The sequence below is a fragment of the Citrus clementina genome, unplaced genomic scaffold (genome assembly GCF_000493195.1).
Source record: "Citrus clementina cultivar Clemenules unplaced genomic scaffold, Citrus_clementina_v1.0 scaffold_2, whole genome shotgun sequence".
Classification (NCBI taxonomy): domain Eukaryota; kingdom Viridiplantae; phylum Streptophyta; class Magnoliopsida; order Sapindales; family Rutaceae; genus Citrus; species Citrus x clementina.
Window position 1 is genome coordinate 32,863,577 of NW_006262688.1, and position 20,053 is coordinate 32,883,629.

At 35.5% G+C, this 20,053-nt stretch overlaps 3 protein-coding genes and 1 non-coding gene across 5 annotated transcripts; 2 read left to right on the forward strand and 2 right to left on the reverse strand.

Moving 5' to 3' along the window:
* Positions 1-2,270: 2,270 nt before the first annotated feature.
* On the forward strand, positions 2,271-2,342 carry TRNAD-GUC. Its single transcript has one exon. It is a non-coding gene; the product is annotated as a tRNA-Asp (tRNA).
* A 68-nt stretch (positions 2,343-2,410) lies between these two features.
* LOC18052172 (anaphase-promoting complex subunit 4) lies at positions 2,411-9,946 on the forward strand. Of its 2 annotated transcripts, XM_006449157.2 has the most exons (19): positions 2,411-2,601; positions 2,731-2,842; positions 2,944-3,035; positions 3,592-3,675; positions 3,913-4,152; positions 4,328-4,408; positions 4,547-4,677; positions 4,872-5,032; positions 5,121-5,221; positions 5,313-5,387; positions 5,806-5,985; positions 6,606-6,688; positions 6,768-6,866; positions 7,425-7,529; positions 8,125-8,257; positions 8,438-8,656; positions 8,743-8,895; positions 9,272-9,353; positions 9,692-9,946. In XM_006449157.2, exons 1-19 carry the CDS (start codon positions 2,533-2,535, stop codon positions 9,784-9,786), a joined length of 2,295 nt encoding a protein of 764 aa, XP_006449220.1. In that variant the 5' UTR covers positions 2,411-2,532; the 3' UTR covers positions 9,787-9,946. The 2 variants fall into 2 exon arrangements, with proteins under 2 accessions (XP_006449220.1, XP_024047395.1); XM_024191627.1 differs by lacking the exon at positions 9,272-9,353.
* Positions 9,947-10,221: 275 nt separating this feature from the next.
* LOC18052173 (calmodulin-binding protein 60 D) lies at positions 10,222-15,424 on the reverse strand. Its single transcript, XM_006449159.2, has 8 exons — positions 14,790-15,424; positions 13,866-13,941; positions 13,657-13,715; positions 12,814-13,307; positions 12,551-12,711; positions 12,264-12,467; positions 11,627-11,864; positions 10,222-11,432 (listed from the first exon to the last, which is right to left on the reverse strand). Exons 1-8 carry the CDS (start codon positions 14,888-14,890, stop codon positions 10,879-10,881), a joined length of 1,887 nt encoding a protein of 628 aa, XP_006449222.1. The 5' UTR covers positions 14,891-15,424; the 3' UTR covers positions 10,222-10,878.
* Positions 15,425-16,851: 1,427 nt separating this feature from the next.
* Positions 16,852-19,366, reverse strand: LOC18052174 (ribosomal RNA-processing protein 17). Its single transcript, XM_006449160.2, has 4 exons — positions 18,975-19,366; positions 18,769-18,874; positions 17,797-17,920; positions 16,852-17,289 (listed from the first exon to the last, which is right to left on the reverse strand). The coding sequence occupies exons 1-4, from the start codon at positions 19,091-19,093 to the stop codon at positions 17,039-17,041; spliced, it is 600 nt and encodes a 199-aa protein (XP_006449223.1). The 5' UTR covers positions 19,094-19,366; the 3' UTR covers positions 16,852-17,038.
* Positions 19,367-20,053: the final 687 nt, after the last annotated feature.

Below are 20,053 nucleotides of genomic sequence, written 5' to 3' on the forward strand. Positions count from 1 at the left end.
AAGTGTCCACGCCACCATTGAAAAAGTTAATTTTGAATCTAAATTCGATTTTATTTGTAACAATTTTGTATTAAACTATTAATTTATTCATGATAGTTTGTAAAAGAAGTTTATATCCCTTGCATGTTGCGTTACTTACTAATTTAATGTATGTGACTTTTGTAATGGATATTAATATAAGATATATTTTGAACTTTACTTTTATTTGAATTTTTTATTTTAATATGATTAACTCAAAATCGAAAAAAAATTGTATTAGTTATTCGGGGATCGGGGACCCTCGGGGATCCCCTGTTATTATTCGGGGAGGGGATGAGGATTCCCTCAAGTAATTCTGACGGGGACGGGGACATACGCAAAATATCGGGGATGGGTACGGGGAGATCGGTCCCCTCCCCTCCCCTCCCCATTGCCATCCCTACATATATACTCTAAAAAGCTAGAGAAAGTATAAAAATAACTACAACTAAATCCTCATAAAACTAAACCCAACTCCTCGAAGTCGGGTAAATAGTCGAAAATACTCTACTTCAACCAAACCATACACAATTAGTAATTCAGCATAAATTCTCGACTTTTTCATGTTAGTCGGATAAATAGTTGAGAATACTCGACTTAATTGAAATAAAAAATTATTTGAAATTTTTTTGATTTTTTTCAAGTAAGTCGAGTAAATCGTCAAGAATACTCGACTATTTAACCAAACCATACACAACTAGTAATTCAGCATAAATTCTCGACTTTTTCATGTTAGTCGGGTAAATAGTCGAGAATACTCGACTTCAATTGAAATAAAAAATTATCTGAAATTTTTTTATTTTTTCAAGTAAGTCGAGGAAAGAGTCGAGAATACCCGACTTTAATTAAGCCTTATTCAATATTCATTCAGCAAAAATTCTTGACTTTTCATTGAAGTTCGATAATTAGTTGAGAATACTCAACTTAAATTGAAATGAAAATTTTCCTTTTAATTAAGTCAGGTAAAAAGTCGAGTATACTCGACTTTGGTTGTGTTATTATGTAGAAGTCATGAGAGAGGAAGTAAACGTAAATAGATGATTTTTTAAGGTTATTTTTTACTTTTTACACTTTCACGAGATATATATATGTAATGGGGTATAAATTTGGTATTTAAGCACAAATGGGGCATATTTAAATAAAAAACCCACTTTTAATGAAGGCTTTAACGAATATTCTCTTCTAATTGCATTTAAACATCTTGTGTCATGTATTTTTAATAATTTTAATGATAATATGCGAATAAGATTAAATTACGTTTATTTTTTATTTATTAATTATATTAAAAATGTATCACCTTAAACCGTTGAATTTAAATAAAAAAAGAAAAATATTAAAAAGATTGATCAGTTAACATAATTATAACAAAAATAGTGATAAACCCATGCATATTTTCTTACGAAAACCGATGTTCATGTACTGTCCCTAACTTTTTTATTTTAAAACTATTACTCATTTAAAAAAAAAGAAAAAGAAAAATAACCTTCAACAAAAAACTTGGTTCATATAACATGAAGAAGAACACTCGGAATCATAAGGATCATTAATGGTTTCAGAGTTAGAGGGGCTATATATATAGTACTGCTTGGCTTAGGGCGCAAGAACAAGTTCAAGAAAGACAAACAAATAAAGGGTCACTGTAAGATGCCGTGAATTTTTTTTTTTATGGCATCAATAATGTAATGAAGGTGCATCGGTAGATTTAATCACCTTAAGGCACAAGATCTCACTCATGTGTTGTTGGATTGGGATAGTTACAGTTCTTAGTCTGAATTAATTTCGACTTTTTCAGATTCCTTCGGCCCCCAAATGTGTCTTTTTTATCGATAAATATTTTGACAAAAGATAATACATATCAAGTTGACAAGTTCATTTAGTAGAAATCGTTTTTGGCAAACTTTTCAAGCTGTACAAATACAATAAAATAAGGGGGGCGGGGGGTAAGAGAACAGTGGCATGCAATAATACTTTCACGCATTTCTTTATTCATCGGTTAGAATAAAGGGAAAACAAAGCAAATTGCAAAAGATATCATGTTTATAATAGAGCATAGAATTAGATACGAGGATTATCCATTATTTAATTGAAAAGATTTTCTAACAGAACCACAACATTTAGAGATGCTCTAGCATTATTTTTTTATTGATTATGTTTTTTTAATTAAAAAAAAGGCTTTTCTCAAATTTAGTTTGCATTAAATTAAAACATATTATACAATATAGATTATTTTATAAAATAACCTTCACAAGCAAGTCGTTGTAGTATAGTGGTGAGTATTCCCGCCTGTCACGCGGGTGACCCGGGTTCGATCCCCGGCAACGGCGCTCTTTTTTATTTACTTTTAACAAAAAAGCCCGCCCTCTGCCCTTATTTTCATTCGCCAAATCTCCAGCGAACCTTTCACTCAATACTCCTCCTACCCTTCTTCTTGCTCGGCTACTTCCCTATAACGGTGTGCTTTTCCTCTTACTGTGTTCATAACTATTTGTGTGTTTTATTTGTAAAATTTCAGCCATGGAAACCGACGAGGCCATGCGCGTGCTTCCGTTTCAGCTTCAATTCGACAAACCGGTCGCCTCTCAGGTCTTTTTCTCTATTTATTTATATTTTGCTTTTTGCTTTGTGCTTTTTTTAGAAAAATAAAATAAAAAAAAGAAGAACCATTTACATTCTGTTACCTATTTATTTATGTTTTGTTTTCTAACTATATAGATCAAAATAGCGGAATGGAATCCCGAGAAGGATTTGTTAGCCATGGCTACTGAAGACTCGAAAATTTTGTTACACCGATTCAATTGGCAAAGATTATGGACTATTTCACCTGGTAATTCATTGTCCGTATTTTCATTTCCGTACAACTTGTATTAGTTGTACATATTTAATATAGGCAATCATTTCATATGTGACTATCTAATTTAATTTTAGGAAAGTCCGTTACGTCTTTGTGTTGGCGTCCTGATGGTAAAGCAATAGCTGTTGGGCTGGAAGATGGAACCATCACATTGCATGATGTCGAAGTGAGTAGAATAGCGCGGGCACTGATTTCTAATTTATGCATTGACTTAAAACTATACATAACTAAGCTAGCCTGAATGTTTTACAAATTGTTCAGTTTGTTGTATAGCTAAAACTTGTTCATTTTAATTAAATAATCATTTTCTTGGTTGGAGCATTGATTAATGTTTGCTGCAGCTAATTTATATACATTACCGTGCTGATTATTTTGACTATGCAAAAAAAAAAATCAATAGATTCCTCATAAATTCCTCATTAGTTTCTGGTAGTACGTAGTGGTAATATTTGTTCTAAATTTAGTACAGTAAGATATCTTCTAAGGGAAATAATTCATGTAGTTATATGTCTAAGTTTTGCGTTCAACTTCTTAGGCACTGTCTCAGAATTATTAATAACCATAATGATCTATCTCATTGATATGATGAAGTAAAAAATATGCTTTAAGTCAGTTACATATTCGCAATTTGTTTGTTTCTGTGCAGAAGTGAAATCTATAGTTATCTGGTCTGTTTTTGTTATCACTTGTTTTAAACCTCCGGTCTTTGCTATGTTAAGCAGAATGGAAAGCTATTGAGAAGCTTGAAGTCCCATACCGTTGCTGTTGTGTGCCTTAACTGGGAGGAGGATGCACATCTCAGTAAGGTTTGTTTTTATCTTTCTACCTGCAATTTGTATTTTCAGCTAACTGCATGAATTGGCTTTGATTTTTTTTTTTTCTCAATTGTATTGCATTTTTAAACATTTCCTAAGGACTCTGACTAAGCTTGTATCTTTTTTCATAAGACATCCATCTTTTCGTAACCGATCAATAGCTTATTTCACTTCTTTCGATGGCAAATTCATTTCATTTCCATTCCCTTTTTTAATTTTTGTTGTCAGAATGATTTTGGTAACATCCCAACATATGAAGACCGCACTTCTCGTTTCTTCCCTCCTGCTCCAAGAATTCCTCAGATGCCTGGGCTGGTGTCTGGAGATACTGGCTTCACGGATGATAGTGAAGATTCATTCCGGGAGCTGGCAAATTCGTCGCACCAACGTTTTAGCATTCTGTGCAGTGGAGACAAAGATGGAAGCATAAGCTTTAATATTTTTGGAATATTTCCAATTGGGAAAATTGTAAGTAATAACCTAATGACGATGTGATCTATTATTTGCTGATGTATTCAATTTCCTTGTTTTTATTTCCTTTGGCAGAAATCCTTTTTTTTTTTTTTCAGTTTTATGTTTTCAGTTTCACCTAATTACCTCTGTTCTTCTATGTTAATTTTTTCGCTCTCTAAAATAATGTCAGAATATACACAAATTTCATGTTGCTATTCCCAATGCGGATGAGCAGGGTACTTGCCGCCTTCTGAATGCTTCCATTTATAAGGTATTTTAATCATTCATATGGATGGCCTTTCAAACTTGCTGTATAAATGTTACAAAATGGTGTTGATAACAATTGCAATGGTTAACATTCAACTCTTCCTGATGCTAGCTTATGTTGTTTTGTGTTTGCTGTTATTAGGTCGCTTTGTCAAAGGACCTTTTTCATTTGACAGTCCTGTGTTCAGGACAACTCAGTCAAGAGGAGTTGGGCAGACATGGTATGCATGGCTTGCATTGCTTAGTGCTTGATACATCTATATTTTCGAAGAGGTAACATTTCTTGGGAAAGATATCTAATTTTTTTAGTATCAGATTATGTTGTGTTAAAACTATGTTTGTTTCAATATTTTCTCATTAAATTTAAACCTTACATGCTGCCTGCTTATCAAATGCCGCTAGAGATTAGAAGGTGTAAGGTTAAATTTGAAAAGACATGCTCTGCAATGCATTTCCCCACATTGCAGGAAAGATGAGCTCTATCAGGTTGCCCTGCAAGCCTCTAACATTGAAGATTTGACTGAGGTTATTCGGGAATCACTGACAGTTATGTGTAAGCAATGGACAGATGCCACACATACTTTTCGTGAGAAGTTTGATTCTCTCTCTACCTTGATTGTTGACAATGGTAACTTCAGATTGTGACACTAACTTGGAGTTTACTGGTGGTATTTTTATATCTTTCCTCATTTGATTGAATCACCTTTTCCATATAGGTCTTGACTCATCTCCCCAAGAGGAGTTTTTAAGCCTTTTAGGCGGTGCTCGTACAAGTCCACCAATTCATCAGTTTCTAGCTAACTCTCTCGGTGAAGCAGTATGCTCAGTCTTCCTTGGATTTTCTCATGAAAGAATTCAGAAGATATTGTGACTGTATATTTCATTTGTCAAATTTTATTACATGACAGGGTGTCAAGCGTGTGTCAAAAGCAGTTTGTGGTGCTGGGAAAGAACTTCAGCTTATCGTCCTCAATCATCTTCAGGTATTCTCATATCTTTCTCTTCTATTAAAATGATGCTATCTGAGAACTACTAATAAGCTAGTTCTATAAATCTGAAAGATCCTATTTAATTGAGTGGAATAGTTAATAGATTGACTATATGTGTATGTACCCCCAACTAGAGGATGAAGGGTCACAATTAAATGCATTTTCTTAAACACATTTATACACATTCAAACACATACTTAAGACACAAAAGTGTAGGTCTATATACCTTTGTGTTTGCTTTAAGAGTTGGAGCTTTGCACATGATTGCTCATCAAAATTTTGGTCTGTTTCTATGTGTATTCCTGGCATGCTGTCTCTCAGTTATTTTGTGTGACTGATATGTTTTTGTTTTACTGTGTACCTTATATCAAGGGCTTGAGTGGAATCTAAAAGATAAATATCCATTTCCCAGCCTGCTGCAGAAATTATTGGATTTAGGATGGGAGAACTAAGGGGCCTCTCAAGATGGCGAGCACGCTTTCATGGTATTGGGTTGGACGAGAAACTAATAAATAATGCAACAGAAAATTCTGGTATGTTTCTAGTACAAGTCGAACGGTTTATGAGGGTGCTTTCATCTGTGGTGCAGCAGGTATGCTAAGTTTAATGTCCGATATTTTATTTGGATTTGGTAGTCAAATCTATTCTCACATTCATACACGTTTCAATGTGCATTTCTTTTTTATGTATAAACATTTTAAAGACTCTTTCTGTTGTCGTGCTCCATTGAATATTGGCGTCCAATATATCTAATTTTTTAGTTGGGGAATCAGCCTTATGTTTGGACTAGTAATAACACAAATGATTAAGTTTAACGGATTCATATTATGTCTTGTCGCTATAAATATAGGTTCAAATATGAATTCTTGATTTTCTTGATGGATACCTTTGCAGTCTTTCTTTTTGGAATTATGGAAACTTTCATTATAAATAGCATAATTTTTTGGTTTCGTAACTCAGTATAATCCCAGTCATTATGACACATCTAGCGAATGAATAACTGAAAGAGATTGGCTCAAAGTGGTGGAGACAGTTTTAGCATATTCTAGTGCAGTCTTTTTGTATTTCTTGACCAACAGAAACATGCATTGCTTGTTGGATGTGTGCTAGTAAACATTAATGAAAATCTTGACACTGGCTAAAATGAAAAAGTGTTTCTCCCCTTGGAATTTTGTGAATCTGAATCTCTAATATTTGTCTTTTTTTTTTCAGTTTTCAAATTTCTTCAACTGGCTTCTAAAATGCATAAAACTACTTATGCAAGAACCAAGTGATCAGCTTCCAAGATACAATAGGTTTGTTTTATTAGGTTTTCTTGATGTTCCATCTCCTTATTGACATTTATATTCTCTTTACTCTTTCCTGCTTTTGCAGTGAACTTGTTGTCATCTTCTTGAAGTTTTTATATGATCAAGATCCTGTTAGGCAATTACTAGAGCCTTCTGAAGTCGATCACGACGTTGACGTTGATCTGTGAGTGTTTTCATTTGTTACAAGCATCCTACCGTCATTCTACTTGTTTCACCTTATGTATTAGATGACCGTGGAAAGGTTCTTGCTGGCATCTTGAATTGAAAGTTGGGATTAATGTAGAGTAGAGGACCGGGAGCTCGTGCCAAACCTGGCTAGACCTTTACGTTCCTATGTTGGAGATAGCTATTATGAAACCTATTTAGATTTTAATCCATAACTTCCTGGTGAGGCTGTCGAGAGAAAGCTGTCAACTATAATTTATAATGCTCTGATATTGGTCAATCTGACTAGAAGGTTTGATTTGCCTTGACAGATCTAATGAAATACAGAACAAGCTACACATTTGCTTTTTTATTTTTGACCTTGACAAATTGGAGATTAACTGTCTTAGGATCCTATTTCTTGGGGTTACATATGCCCTCATATCTTAATGCACGCACTAATTTGTGTATCAGTATTTTGGTCGATGTAACTTATAAGTGCATATGCACACAAATATTTATACAACTGTGAACTTGTTATTCATCCTTTGAATAGTTTATGTCACTCAATCCTTAGGGAAACAATGCAAAGAGTTAGAGATCTAGTTAATTTTGGGGGATTTTCGGACTGCAACTATCTGCGAAGGACACTACTGAAGGAGTTTCAACTTTTGGAGTCCAGGTATCGCTTTTCCTCTCCTTCTCTCTCATCTATTTTAGAGTGCAATTGACCTAGTATAGAGATGTTATCACAGTGAACTCATCAATGTACTTCTGAGGCTCCAAACACAAAGAATGATGGAATTACTGTTAAGGTGTAATCAAGATTTTGTTATGGTTTATCCTATGTAGATACTATGTATTCTGGGGTTGTTAACACCATAGTCAACAAATTTTGGTGAATTATATGATAATATTTTGCACTTTACAGTCAACCAGTTAACTCACCACCCTTGTTATAGGATTTGTTGTTCTTCGGCTTGAGGATAATTTTTGTCTTTTGTGGACTTCCTGTCCCTCTATTTACATTTCCTACATCTAATATACTTATTTTGTTTCTGAGCCATAAAAAAAGAAAAAAGGTATATTAATATAAAAAAGGTATATTAAGTGCCTTTCATTTGCAATTTTTATTGTTGAACACTGACCCCTATCCCCGAAAAGCTGCTCCTTTGAATGTGGAAAAATAAGTTAATCTGCAATTGTAGTTTTTATTAAAAGTTTTTGCCTCATTTTAGTTTTAATTCTTTTTCTTATTAATGACTGGACAATTTCAGCTTCAAGGAAGCTTTCCTGATGCCCTTTACTACGATTTCAACGAAGATACTTTGCGAGGATTTTCTGCCACTCTTCCCCCTCCCATCTTCACCAACGTCTGTCTTTATTCCTATGTCAGTGTCATACTACAAGGTACTTCATCTTGACTAGGTTCTTTCTCTAACTTTACTCATTAACTCCTACTTTTGCTTGGTCAGCAGATGATTTATACATATTGTTGTTAAGAATGTTTGGGTAAATGTTTTATATTTTATATCTTCAATCTTGATTATGCGTCCTGCATTCTAATGGTTTTTTTCCATTTTGGTGCAGGGCATCTCCCAACCACACCAGGCTTCTGACCATGATTTTATTGATTACGTATCTTTCCAAGTACCCAATGAGCCTTTCTCAGATATCGCAAATTGTATAGGCATATTAAGGGGATTTATGCATGACATGAGCAGTATAAAGAAGGGCTACACTTCATTGGAGGCTGTGTTGTTATCTGTTCCTTCAGGTTATCATTGTGTGGACCTGTCTCTATATAAGGTAGGACCTAAGACATACCATACAGCAATGCAGTCCTTCAGTTCCAATTTTTTGGGATGTCCTGTAACCTTTTATGCCTAAAACAGGAGGGTCAAATTGTTTTACTATTAAATGAAGCATGCACCTCTTCTGAAAATTCGGGAGAAGCTTGTATGATGATTGTACGAACTAGCGACCTTCCATTTGTATCTGTCTCAAGATCACCTTATCTAGATCACTGGGAGTTGCATCAACTAAAGGTAAATATGATGTTTGGTTTTCATTTTCCATTTGTCTTGGTGTAAATAACTTATTATAAGGGGGTGTGTATTTTTAATGGTTTTAATACCCTGAATCATTTACTGCTTGACGTTAGTGCAACTATATACTTTGGCATGTCCTTCCTCTACATTTTTAAGCCCTGAGCTTCTTCTCATGGTTGGACTACTTCTCTTGTGCCTGGCCTCTCTTTCTCGGAAATCTTTATTTATGCTATTGCTTTTGAAAATCCTCATCATGTGTTTGTTTTGCATTTTTCTGTAAGTATGGAATCTTCGCAAGTTTTTTTACCTGCTGCCTGTATATTTCCAAGTTTTTCCCGTTCAAATACTTACAGTTGGAAATATTTACCATTAGGACTCTGTCTTTTATCTGCAAATGGGAAATGCAAAAGTTCGCATTATTCCTCACTCTGTAGTTGCTCCCTTGGCGGTTAGTGGTAAGTGTAACATAATCTTTTTTTTATTAGTTCCTTATAATCATTTCTGGGGACAGTTTGTCCTATGAGGTACAGTTTAGATAAAAAAACCACAATACTGTACATGCTGTGCTGACCGATGGCAATAAGTAAATAATAAATCATGATATTCTTGATCTTGCTGTTCCTTGCTCTCAATGCATCATCAGTATCTTAAAGATATATAATTCCAGTCCTTGTAGAACCAAATTGTCTCAAATGTTGCCCAGCCTGTTAAACAAAGAGAACTGTTGTAAATTCATGTAAACAAAGCTGTTTTGCAAATATTTTGACAACTTCTGTGGATATTATGGTTACAGCATCCAGAGGTGTTGCTTCTGTTTACGCCACAAGGAAGCGAGCCTTGGTATACATCCTGGAGGAAGATGAAGATGAAGTTTCAGACACAGAATGATAGCTAATTTTTATTTTTTGTTGCTTTATGAGTCGTTTTTATGAGATTTTATTACTCTGACAAAAGGTTTGGTTGATTGTAACTTATGCTTGGTATTTAATGAGCTAATCAGTGGTAAATGCTAGAATCATTAGTTATTCAAAGCATTTATTTGCAATCACTTCATTTTCATGGCATTTAATTAGGATTAAGTATTGCTTTAGTATTGTTATCGGCCACCTCCTGTTCAATTAATAATTGCAAGTTTGCTTGAAGAAAAGGTCGGTTCTCCTACTGCTGTCGTAAGAACTTTTTCTCTAGGCACTAGAACATCATCTGCACGATAGGGCGGATTTTTTTAAAATGCAACGAAGGTACGGTAATTAGATTTGGAGAACGAAATGACTGGAACGTTGTAGAAGATCCATTGCTCGATTCTGAACAAATACAAAGTAGTTAAGCAACTTGAAAGCAGTATCTTATTGTCAATGGATGGGAAGTCATATTACAAGAAATTCTAGAATAACTCTAGAATACTGCTGTACCACAACCTTTTTGAGGGTAGTGAAAGTCGAGAGCAGTCAACTTAATACAATTTCATAACGGAAGCAAGATAAGCACTACCACTAACCATTATTTGTCTATGTTACAAGGCCAAAGCACTGAGATTTATTGTTTTGGCTATGGCCTCGCACAATGCAATAAGGAAAAACAGATACAATAGATTATTAGCCAAATTTAGAAGTGAAACGGACTCAATTCCACCCAGTTGGCTTCATGAGGTAGACCCATGCCAAGTTTTCCTGCTTTTGGAAAGGCTTTCCCCTTTAAAGCACCATGCTATAGATCTTCAATTGAAAGAGCACAACTTTATCGGTCTTGTGAACTTCCCAATAAGATGTTCGTGGGAAGCGAACTTGATAAAGCTGTTAGTAGAAGATACAATCTTAATATACAGGCACGAACTGTACAACCAGAACGATGCCAAGATGTCAGGATTATAATCCAACTCCATGACCATTGTCCTTACTCTGATTGGACTAGAATTGAGCAGGGCAGAGGAGGAAGCCTATTAACACCAAAACCAGATTAACTTTGCTGCAAATGCCAGGGCTAAGAATCATCCAACTCCACAAGTTGCGCCCGCCTCTCAGCAGCTTTCTTCCTGATGAAAATACCCCACCTCAGGGCTGCCTTCAGCTTCAGCCACCCAACAACAGCTTTGCCAGAGGAACGAGAACTATCATCATCAAAACTGTAGTTTGGAGACGGATTGGCCATGAATGGAGAGGAATAAGGGTATGCATCTTCTGCAACATTGAAGGAGGGATGCCCTTGACCTCCCATGTTGAAAATACGAAGCAGATGCTGCTGCATATCTTCATTTTCAAGCATCTCATGACTCCTCATACGAATTTCCTCCTCTGAGAAAAAGTCCTCAATTCCCCTATAAGGAGCAGGATTTGATGTACCAATAGTCTGGGAGACCAATGAGGATGATTGTGGTGGACCAAGGGCCAAAACATTTTCACTTCTTGGAATATGTGCTTCCTGTGGAACACTGACCAGTGGGTTCTGTTGAGGGAATGAAGTGCCATCAAATTGAGAATTGATATTTACATTCTGTGACTGCAGTGAGAATCTGGAAGGAATGCCATCATTATAACCTACATGGAGAAAGAGCAGTCACCAATTTAGTGATCAAACAAGTGAACAGACGCAAGCTCAGCCTTAGAAAAACAAATTGGAAAGCTTCAAAATAACTACCACATTATAATCAATTTTCTCTTCCCATCACAAACAAATTTCAAGTAATGTTGGTGCTACATTTAACAATTTTTTTCCCCTTAAAATATAGTACCTCCAACTGTTAAACCTGAATCCATAGAAGGCTGCTCTGGAGGAACCGGAACTGACAGGGTTGGTAGAGCGAGCTGTTGGCTAAATGGATTTGTATAATTTGGTGGACCTGTTTGAAAATCAGTTGGAGGAGCATCTACACTCTTATTCTGTGTAAAGCCTAACAGAGACTTGCCATCATACTCTATTACATGCATCCAATTGTCGTATGCCTTCTTGACTAAGGTATCCACGTGGACCTGCAAGAACCAAATCATTCATAGATTTTTCAAGTTATCATCCTTCTAATAGAACACAAACATATCTTTAACAGAAGTTTACACTTTGACGGAACAGAAGATGATGTAGTTCAGAACTTCAGCATTTAACGAAATCATCAACGTATGCAACATATAATATTCATTTATGTTTTTTAATATTTGAGTTACTTTTTATCAATGTTAATATAACAGACAAGCTTGAGAACAGTCACATAGACGAGTAAATAATCCTGATTTACAGCTTGGTGGTTTAACGAGCCAGAAAAACAAAAGTAGCTGACCGTAGCAGACTCATTTTTAAAGTATGAACCAAAAGTGAGTTACAACAACATATCAGACGCAAGGTAACTTATGAATATAAACCACAAGATTATATACCTTCTGACTTTCTGATAGAGAATCAGCTGAATGATATTGTCCATCAGCAATAAGACCACAGAACTCATAGATATTGTTAAAAACAACACCAACGTTCCTTGGATCATCAGGATAATACACATAAAGTTTCCCACTGAGCACACAAGTCTTCGCATGATCCACAAGAACATCCCACATCTTATTGGACATGCCGCTTCCAAGGATCTACAAAAAATGGATAGTAAAACAATTACAAACAGGAAATGCAGATTTCATCACTGATTTGACAACCGAAACTACATTCTTACATTTCGCAATCTCTGTGAATCCCTAACTACAAGTCGTAAGAAGTCTTCAACTGTGAAAATTCCAGCTTTATTGAGCCTCTTGTGAAACGATCCATCTTTACCAATCTTCTCCAATCTCCAAACCTCATCATTAAGCGCAGGTGGGTAGTGTTTCTTATACACTGTAAAGGGGAAAAAATGCAGATTTATCATCTTCATCAAAAAATAAAAATAGAATAGACAATAAATGAAAAATCTAGAATAGGCTGTAATTAGGAATTCACATTCTCCTCGATGGTCCTTAACAGTGAAGGCATCTGTTTTTGCTTCACGAATGTGAATGCCTTCACAATAACCAGAGGCAACCTTCAGCCCTAGCCTAAACTTCCTGCTCCTTATCCAGCTTGAATTGTCAGTAAATGTGAGATCCCCTAATGTTCCTACTCCTTCCTTTAAAGTCACTTGCAGATCCCCAGAGAGAAGTGGCCTCTTTCCTTCACGCTCTTTAACCACATGACTCACAAATTCTTCTTGTGTCCAATTATCATCATCTTCATTGTTGAAATCACCTTCAAGAACCACAACATCTAGTTTCACCAAGGACTCTGGACCAGTTGTGACAACATGACCAGTGTTTGCATCAATCAAGACGATATGGATTGCGGTACCCTGTTCCCCTTCCACTTTCCCTCCAGTAAAGAGAGGAAGCGACAACCTAGTCCTGAAGTGCAGCTGTAAGTTTCTACCATCAGGTCCTTCGATACGTTTCGGGGAAGACCTGAATCAGAATACCAAGCATCACTTTAAGGGCAATAACAGCAAGCACAAGAATCAAAGAAGTTGTACACAAATGCTACTCTTTCATCGATCTAAGTCCTAGTTTGTTATCAGTCTCCGGTAATGGCTGATGTCTCAGCAAACTTAAATATCATGGTGTAGGACACTAGCATGTTTGGTGAGGTTTCATTGCACAGTTGAACTGGGATCAAGCCCCAATAACTAGGCACGGAAGAATTCAAGAAAAGGCCCCTTGGTTCCCCAATGGACTAAGAAAAGTCCAGGGATAGATAGAGACAGAATTTGGTTCTGATAATACGTTGTTATAGGCTGAGGAATAGATTTCATACCTCCCCGTAAGCATAGCAGGGCCTAATTTTGCCAGAGCACGTTCCACTTCTTCACTCACCTGTTCAAAGTCAAAGACAATAAAAGTGCAGAACCATCCAGCATTGTACACAAGCATCCCGATAAAAAATTGAGCACTTCATTAATGATGCATCTCTGACCAACTAGCACAGAAACTTCTCTACAAGTAGTATAAAGTATTCAATCTTACCACCCTCCGAAGAATAGGCTCCAATGACGAGCAAAGCTTCTGTAAACTATCCACCTTAAGAGCCTCAACAATTACGCTGCATATTAAACAATGTCTGACTTAGCCATCAAAACCACTAAGTAAATTAAGTTGAAATTCAGTAACTAAAGAACTAAAGAATGGAGCAGAAATATTCACAATTCAAATTTTACGTTCAAATATATTCTCTTTAGCTTGGCAACTAGAAATAATAAATTTGGGACCTACACAGTAACACCCTAAAACAAGTGGTCTTACCAAAAGTAAAACATAACAAAATCAGAAAGCCTTTTTGTTAAATAACTAATTTTAAGAAAAGCATGCACCTTAAGATAAGAAGTTGTTGGCCTTTTCATGCTTAAATTATGTTAAATTACCTAGTCAGCCATTTTGCACTGAATACAGCGACAACCACTGCAAGTGCAACCATCACCACAACAACAAGATTAGCAACAAAAACATTCTTAAAAGCTCCTCAGTTATTCCTAGTTATGCCAAACAAATGCAAAGGTCCTAGGTCATTTCATCACAGAATCAATATGACTGACACCAGAGTCAACCAATTACTCAAATTTACCTTTCTGTCTCTACAGGATCAGGTTTCAGAATACATCTAATCTGAATACGAACTTGAAAAAAAAAATGCTCATACTATTACTTCTTGTCCGTTAGAAGCCAAAATCAGTTCCTAGCTTTCGGTTCTCTCTGTAATTAAATTAAGAATATTCTCTTTCAAACTTGCATATTTTCAACCAAATTAAAAGTTACTTATATCCAAGTCAAGATTCAACGAACAAACTCAAACGAATTCTACTCGCTAATCGACTAATAAATTAACCAACCAAAGTTAATAAAAATGAATAAAAAATTTATTTATTAAGGAAAAATAATAGTAATAATAATTACCTGGCCAAAGCAGGTCGTTTCCTGTCCGGCTGGCCTTCTTCAGCCGAACTTGAATCCAAACCTCTCTTACTATTCGATCTCTCCATGTACCTCGTTTGCATCTTCCGAAACGATACTGTCTCAGAAACTCCAAGGAAACGAACTCAAAACAAATTCAGAAACCTTTCCTTCAAGATTTCAAGTGCTTTGATATTTGATTCGGCTTCAAAAAGAGAATAAAATTTAGAGGGAACAGGAAAAAATAAAGGAAAAGGGAAGGTGAAAAAGCGAGCGGGAAAGTAAAACCCGAGAGAGTGGAATTTTAATTTTTGAGTATGTAAGAAGTTTCGACGAAACGACTGCGAATTTTCGCTCCACTTTTCAGTTTTTAGTGTTTTTTCTTTTGTCGAGTTCTGTTATTGTGACGGTTTTGCACTGTAACGAATGGGTTTGTAACAAGATGGTCGTTGGACGCCTGGACGGTGGCTGTGATGATTTGAGATCCGGGACTGGTTGATCTGGACCGTTTGATATGATGAAGTTTGGGAATCTTCTGATTATTTTAAGGTTTTGACACGTGCGAGATTGGGCTTCGTGAATTATGAAGCGTGGGGCCTGACTGTGCCCTGGATTTTGTAGATTTTATGTTGATTAAAAATTATGAATTCAGTTTTATAGAAGAAAGCACTAGTTAATGACAAATAATCAATTTACTAAAAAAAAAAAAAGATTGATAATCAAATCTCAAACCCCGACTACCTAGATAATTCTTCAAACAGGAATTATATTTTTGTTAAGATAAGAAGGCTTTGACAAGTTTTATAATCCGTCTTACTAGTGACCGCCAACCAAATTTAGGATTAGCCTTAGAATTCAAGGGAGAGAAGACAAAAAAAAGGGGGACGGTTAGGATGGCCTCGACAAATCAATTTGTCAAAAGTGGGGGACTTCATGCCAGCATTGGTCCCGGAGAAAGGAGCCCAAATTGGTTTTCTCTTTTTCCTCTTATTTAAATTCCCATATTTTTTTGTTTTTTTTAAATAATTTTAATCCCAAGAGTTAAAGTCAAAAAACTACCAAAAGATTGTGATAAACCAATTTGCAATTAAAATAAAGGAATTAAAATATAGTATGCATAACGTAAATGTAATTATATTTATAGCAAGTTTAGTATAATTTATTTAAGGGTAAGAGCTTATTTAGTTCCTATATTTTAAGATTAGTGTCTATTTAGTCCCTGTATTTTTTAAAATACCTCGAAACATCTCTGCCATTAAAATATTGATACCCCTACCGTTACTTTTTATTAGTTTTTGGCTTATTTTTATAATATTACCCTTTTTATAATAACTTTTTTGTTTGGACATTAATAAAAAGAAAAATAAATTTATATTAATTTTTAATTATCAAAAATTAAATTGTCAAAAATTGTATGCAAACTATCAAGTGTGCAAATGGTGCTTACAAAAAAATTAATATAATTTTTTTAATTTTTTAGGGTTCAATTGGTAATTTAATTGTTTTCTTTTTATTAATATCCAAACAAAAAATTATTATAAAAGGCTAATATTGTAAAAGTAAGTCAAAAACTAATAAAAAGTAACGGTATGGGTATCAATACTTTAAAGTTTTATTTGAATGTTAGGGGTAGCAATACTTTTATTAATGTCCAAATAAATTATTTTGCCTCTATCAATAAAAATTCAAATGTTAAACAACAGAGGTTATAGAACTTATTTAAAGTATTAAATTATTTAAAATAATTTTAATTTATTTCACAATATTATTTTATTTCTTTCATCACATAATGTTAAAAAACTTATTTATTGAAGTAATTGTATAATATTTAATAAAAGCCCTCATTGATGATATATTTTTAAGTAAAAACTCTACTTGTATACACTCTACTAGACTACTAGTAAAAGCTCTATGAGAGCTTAAATAAGTTTTATTTAAAAAATTATACTAAATGGAACTGTAAAATTCAGCAACTGCAGGAAACTGAAAGCATATAAACAAGAAACCGTACAATAACTCGCAGCACTTGAACAAGAAACGATAGTAAGTCAAAGAAATCAAAAGGTTCCCAAGAAGAAACAATCCATTGACACGAAAATATATTTTTAAGTTAGCAACAACCAGTAACCAACTAAAACTCTACATGGCTATGCAGACATCTAACAAGGCTGCACTTGTTAATCTCTATAATACTTTCAGAACATTTCGACCCTGCAACTCAAATGACTTGTTGAAGCAAAGAAAGCTACCGCCTACCGCCTTTTCTGGTTCTTTTTCTTCCCTTTCATTTTGTTTCTCTTCCTTTGTGGCTTCCGTGATTTTTGTTTTGCAACTTTCTTGAATGATTTACATTTACTTACGGGTATGTGGTGCTTTTTATCAACTCCAATAAAATGTGGAACAGCTGCAGGTGTCTCTTCAGTAGGAAGGTTTTCTGCTTCGCGAGAGATCTCACTAGTCGTTACTGTGACTTTCAAGTCCCCATTGTCATACATTGTTGTTCCTTTGACCAATAAACAAATACAAGAGCCAATTATTAGCTAAGTGTAAAGCTTAAGCTCATCATGCAAGAATGTATGCCAGATCAACATGAGCAACCAAATTGTCCAGATCAACATATGCAGCACCCAGAATAACAGAACATACAATTAAAATTTATAAGATGCAGAAAACATCCAGCACCCGGTAAATCTGTGAATAATGCTACTGCTATTTCTAGTAACGCTTACAGAAGGCAGAAAGAAACAAGATGCCAGTATCAACGTTGCAGTGATGCTAAAACAGTATGACAAGAATATACAACGGGGATATTCCAATCAAGTAGGCTGCTGATTGTTTAGCAACTTCATAAATAAGCTCATCCAATAAAACAGAAGATCTTTATTTGCATGGTACATTGATCGGTAAGTGGAGTGAACAGACAGTGACTGCGATATCTGGCCAATATAGGTGATTTTAAATGAAGATTGACGTCTTGGAATACAACACTTTTGAAGTTTGTGAAAAGTACCTGTAATAGGAGTAACTGGCTCTCTTTCTTCATCATCCTCACTGTACTCCTCACCTTCATCAGGTGCCGAGTCAGTGGGTGTCGGAGCTCCGCCATATAGCACAATCTCTCTCTCCAATCTCCTCTGTCACAAAGATGTGACGAAGCCGTTAATATTTAAGGGAATCATACCTTGGAAATGTTTGTCAAACTACACATGAATCCAATATAGATAGGTAATTGCTTTTGATGTCCAACAGCATTTAGTCCTAAAGTAAAAGGACAAGTTTAATTGACTTAAGGATGTTATAACTAGAAATGTAAAGGTATATTGGTTATTTGCAAAATTTACACTATTTAAACCAAACCCTTATTGCTGTCCAGGTCTAACCCGGGCCAAGACATGTTTAGGCTATTTGCAAAGAAACACAAACTTAGGAATATAGAACGAAGTTCAATTGAGGTCATGGGAGAAGCTCAGACCACAGTCAACATAAGTTATCATAAGTTCAATTTTTATCTCAAACCACTAGCATAGGTAGTCTACATTGTATATTCCAGTGTGTAGATTCATTTCAGGGGCTGGACGTCCAGTAACACATCACAAGGGGGGGAAAAAGAAAAGAATAGCTTGGTATGATACTAGCAAGTAACCAATACTCAACAACCTTCAAACTCAAATCAAGGCAACATCTAATAAAGACACACCAATAGATCACAGGATATCAATTGAAACCAAAACGACCCATTGAATTTTGCAAATTGCAACATCATGCAAACTAACTACTTCCCTCTTACTCCTAGGATATGCAGACTGCAGAGTGAAAAAGATAGAAATAGGAAAACATATTACTTGGAACAAATGGTCCATTTGTTGGTCCGAAACCGTTCTTATGAGTTAAGAGAGTGTTAGCTTCAACCACAAACTTAGTATCACTGCGTCGAAATAAGCGGGAGACATTCAAAGGGAAACAAGAGAAATAAAAATCGAACCTTCTTGCGTTCTTCAAGACGCTTACGCCTTTGTGCCTCCTCTTGATTCTTCTCAGCTTCTTTTCTCCTCTTCTTCTTTCTCTTGTGAAACCCAGTCACGTAGTCCCTGATCGAAGCAATATAAATTAATAATACTTGTAACAGAACTAGCTCTTCCTTTTCAGCTAAAAATAAATGGAAAGAAAAAGCAGGGATCGCGCTAGTACTTGAGGTCCTTCTCGTCGAAAGAAACGGAGAGAGCTTTGTTTTTGAGAGCCCTTTTCTTTATGTGACGGCCACGAACTTTTGGGACCTGCAGCGTTTCCTCTTCAATGTGTTCTTCCATCGCAGCTCAGCTTTCAGTGTATTGCTTGTCTAAGGTCTCGGTTAAACAATTAGGTTCGGGTTATTTGGGTCATTGAGGCTGGTCAAATTTCTGTAAGGGCGTTCGCTTACAGGGAACTATTTTGGACTAATCAAGTTTGGAATTTGCAGGCTGCTAAATATTTTCTAAATACACCTCCCATCAAGTAATGCGAAATTGGGCTTAACCAGATTCCCATGAACGATTATTGAGAATGCGCTTTTCGCACTCGAAAGTTGCGGAGTTAAAGCTTTAATATTCGCTGATTAAGGAGAAAAATTAAATGGGATTAAAGTTCGGGTTAATTTCCGTCAGCCCCCACATGTTTCAACAAAAGTTGGTGTGCACCCAAATGTTTCAACACCCATCACCACACCCCCAAATCAACATATCCAACCGTTATCTTTCACGGTAGGAGGGCAAAATTGAGATTTGACATCAAATATCTGACAAAAACCCAAAAAAACAAATAGAAGCTAAACGCACCGATTAACAAAGGTGCAGAGAACATTGATATCCGAAACTCTGCACTCATGTAATGTTTCATCCCAACCACTCTGCAATTTCAGCTAAGATTACGCAAAAAATATGGGATTTTGGAGGGAAAAGCACGTATGTAGAGATCAATTTCCCTCCAAACAGTTGTTAGTTTAGTTATTGTAGCTTGTTTTTCGATAAGCAAGTTGTAAAGAGTATATAGAATGGATATGCTGTCATTTGTAGTGAGCGAGTGTGTGATGGTTATCTCCATCTACGGTGTTGAAGATACTAAGGTGAGTTCATTTACTTTTGAATAACTTGATACTGCTATTATTTTTCTGTAATTCTTAGCGCAAAAAATGAATGTCCAAGCTCTGTAAATGTTGATTTTGATGAAACCACGGGCCTGGGTTTCATGCTATTGATGTTGTTCTCACAATTAAGTTGACAAAATTTTTAGAT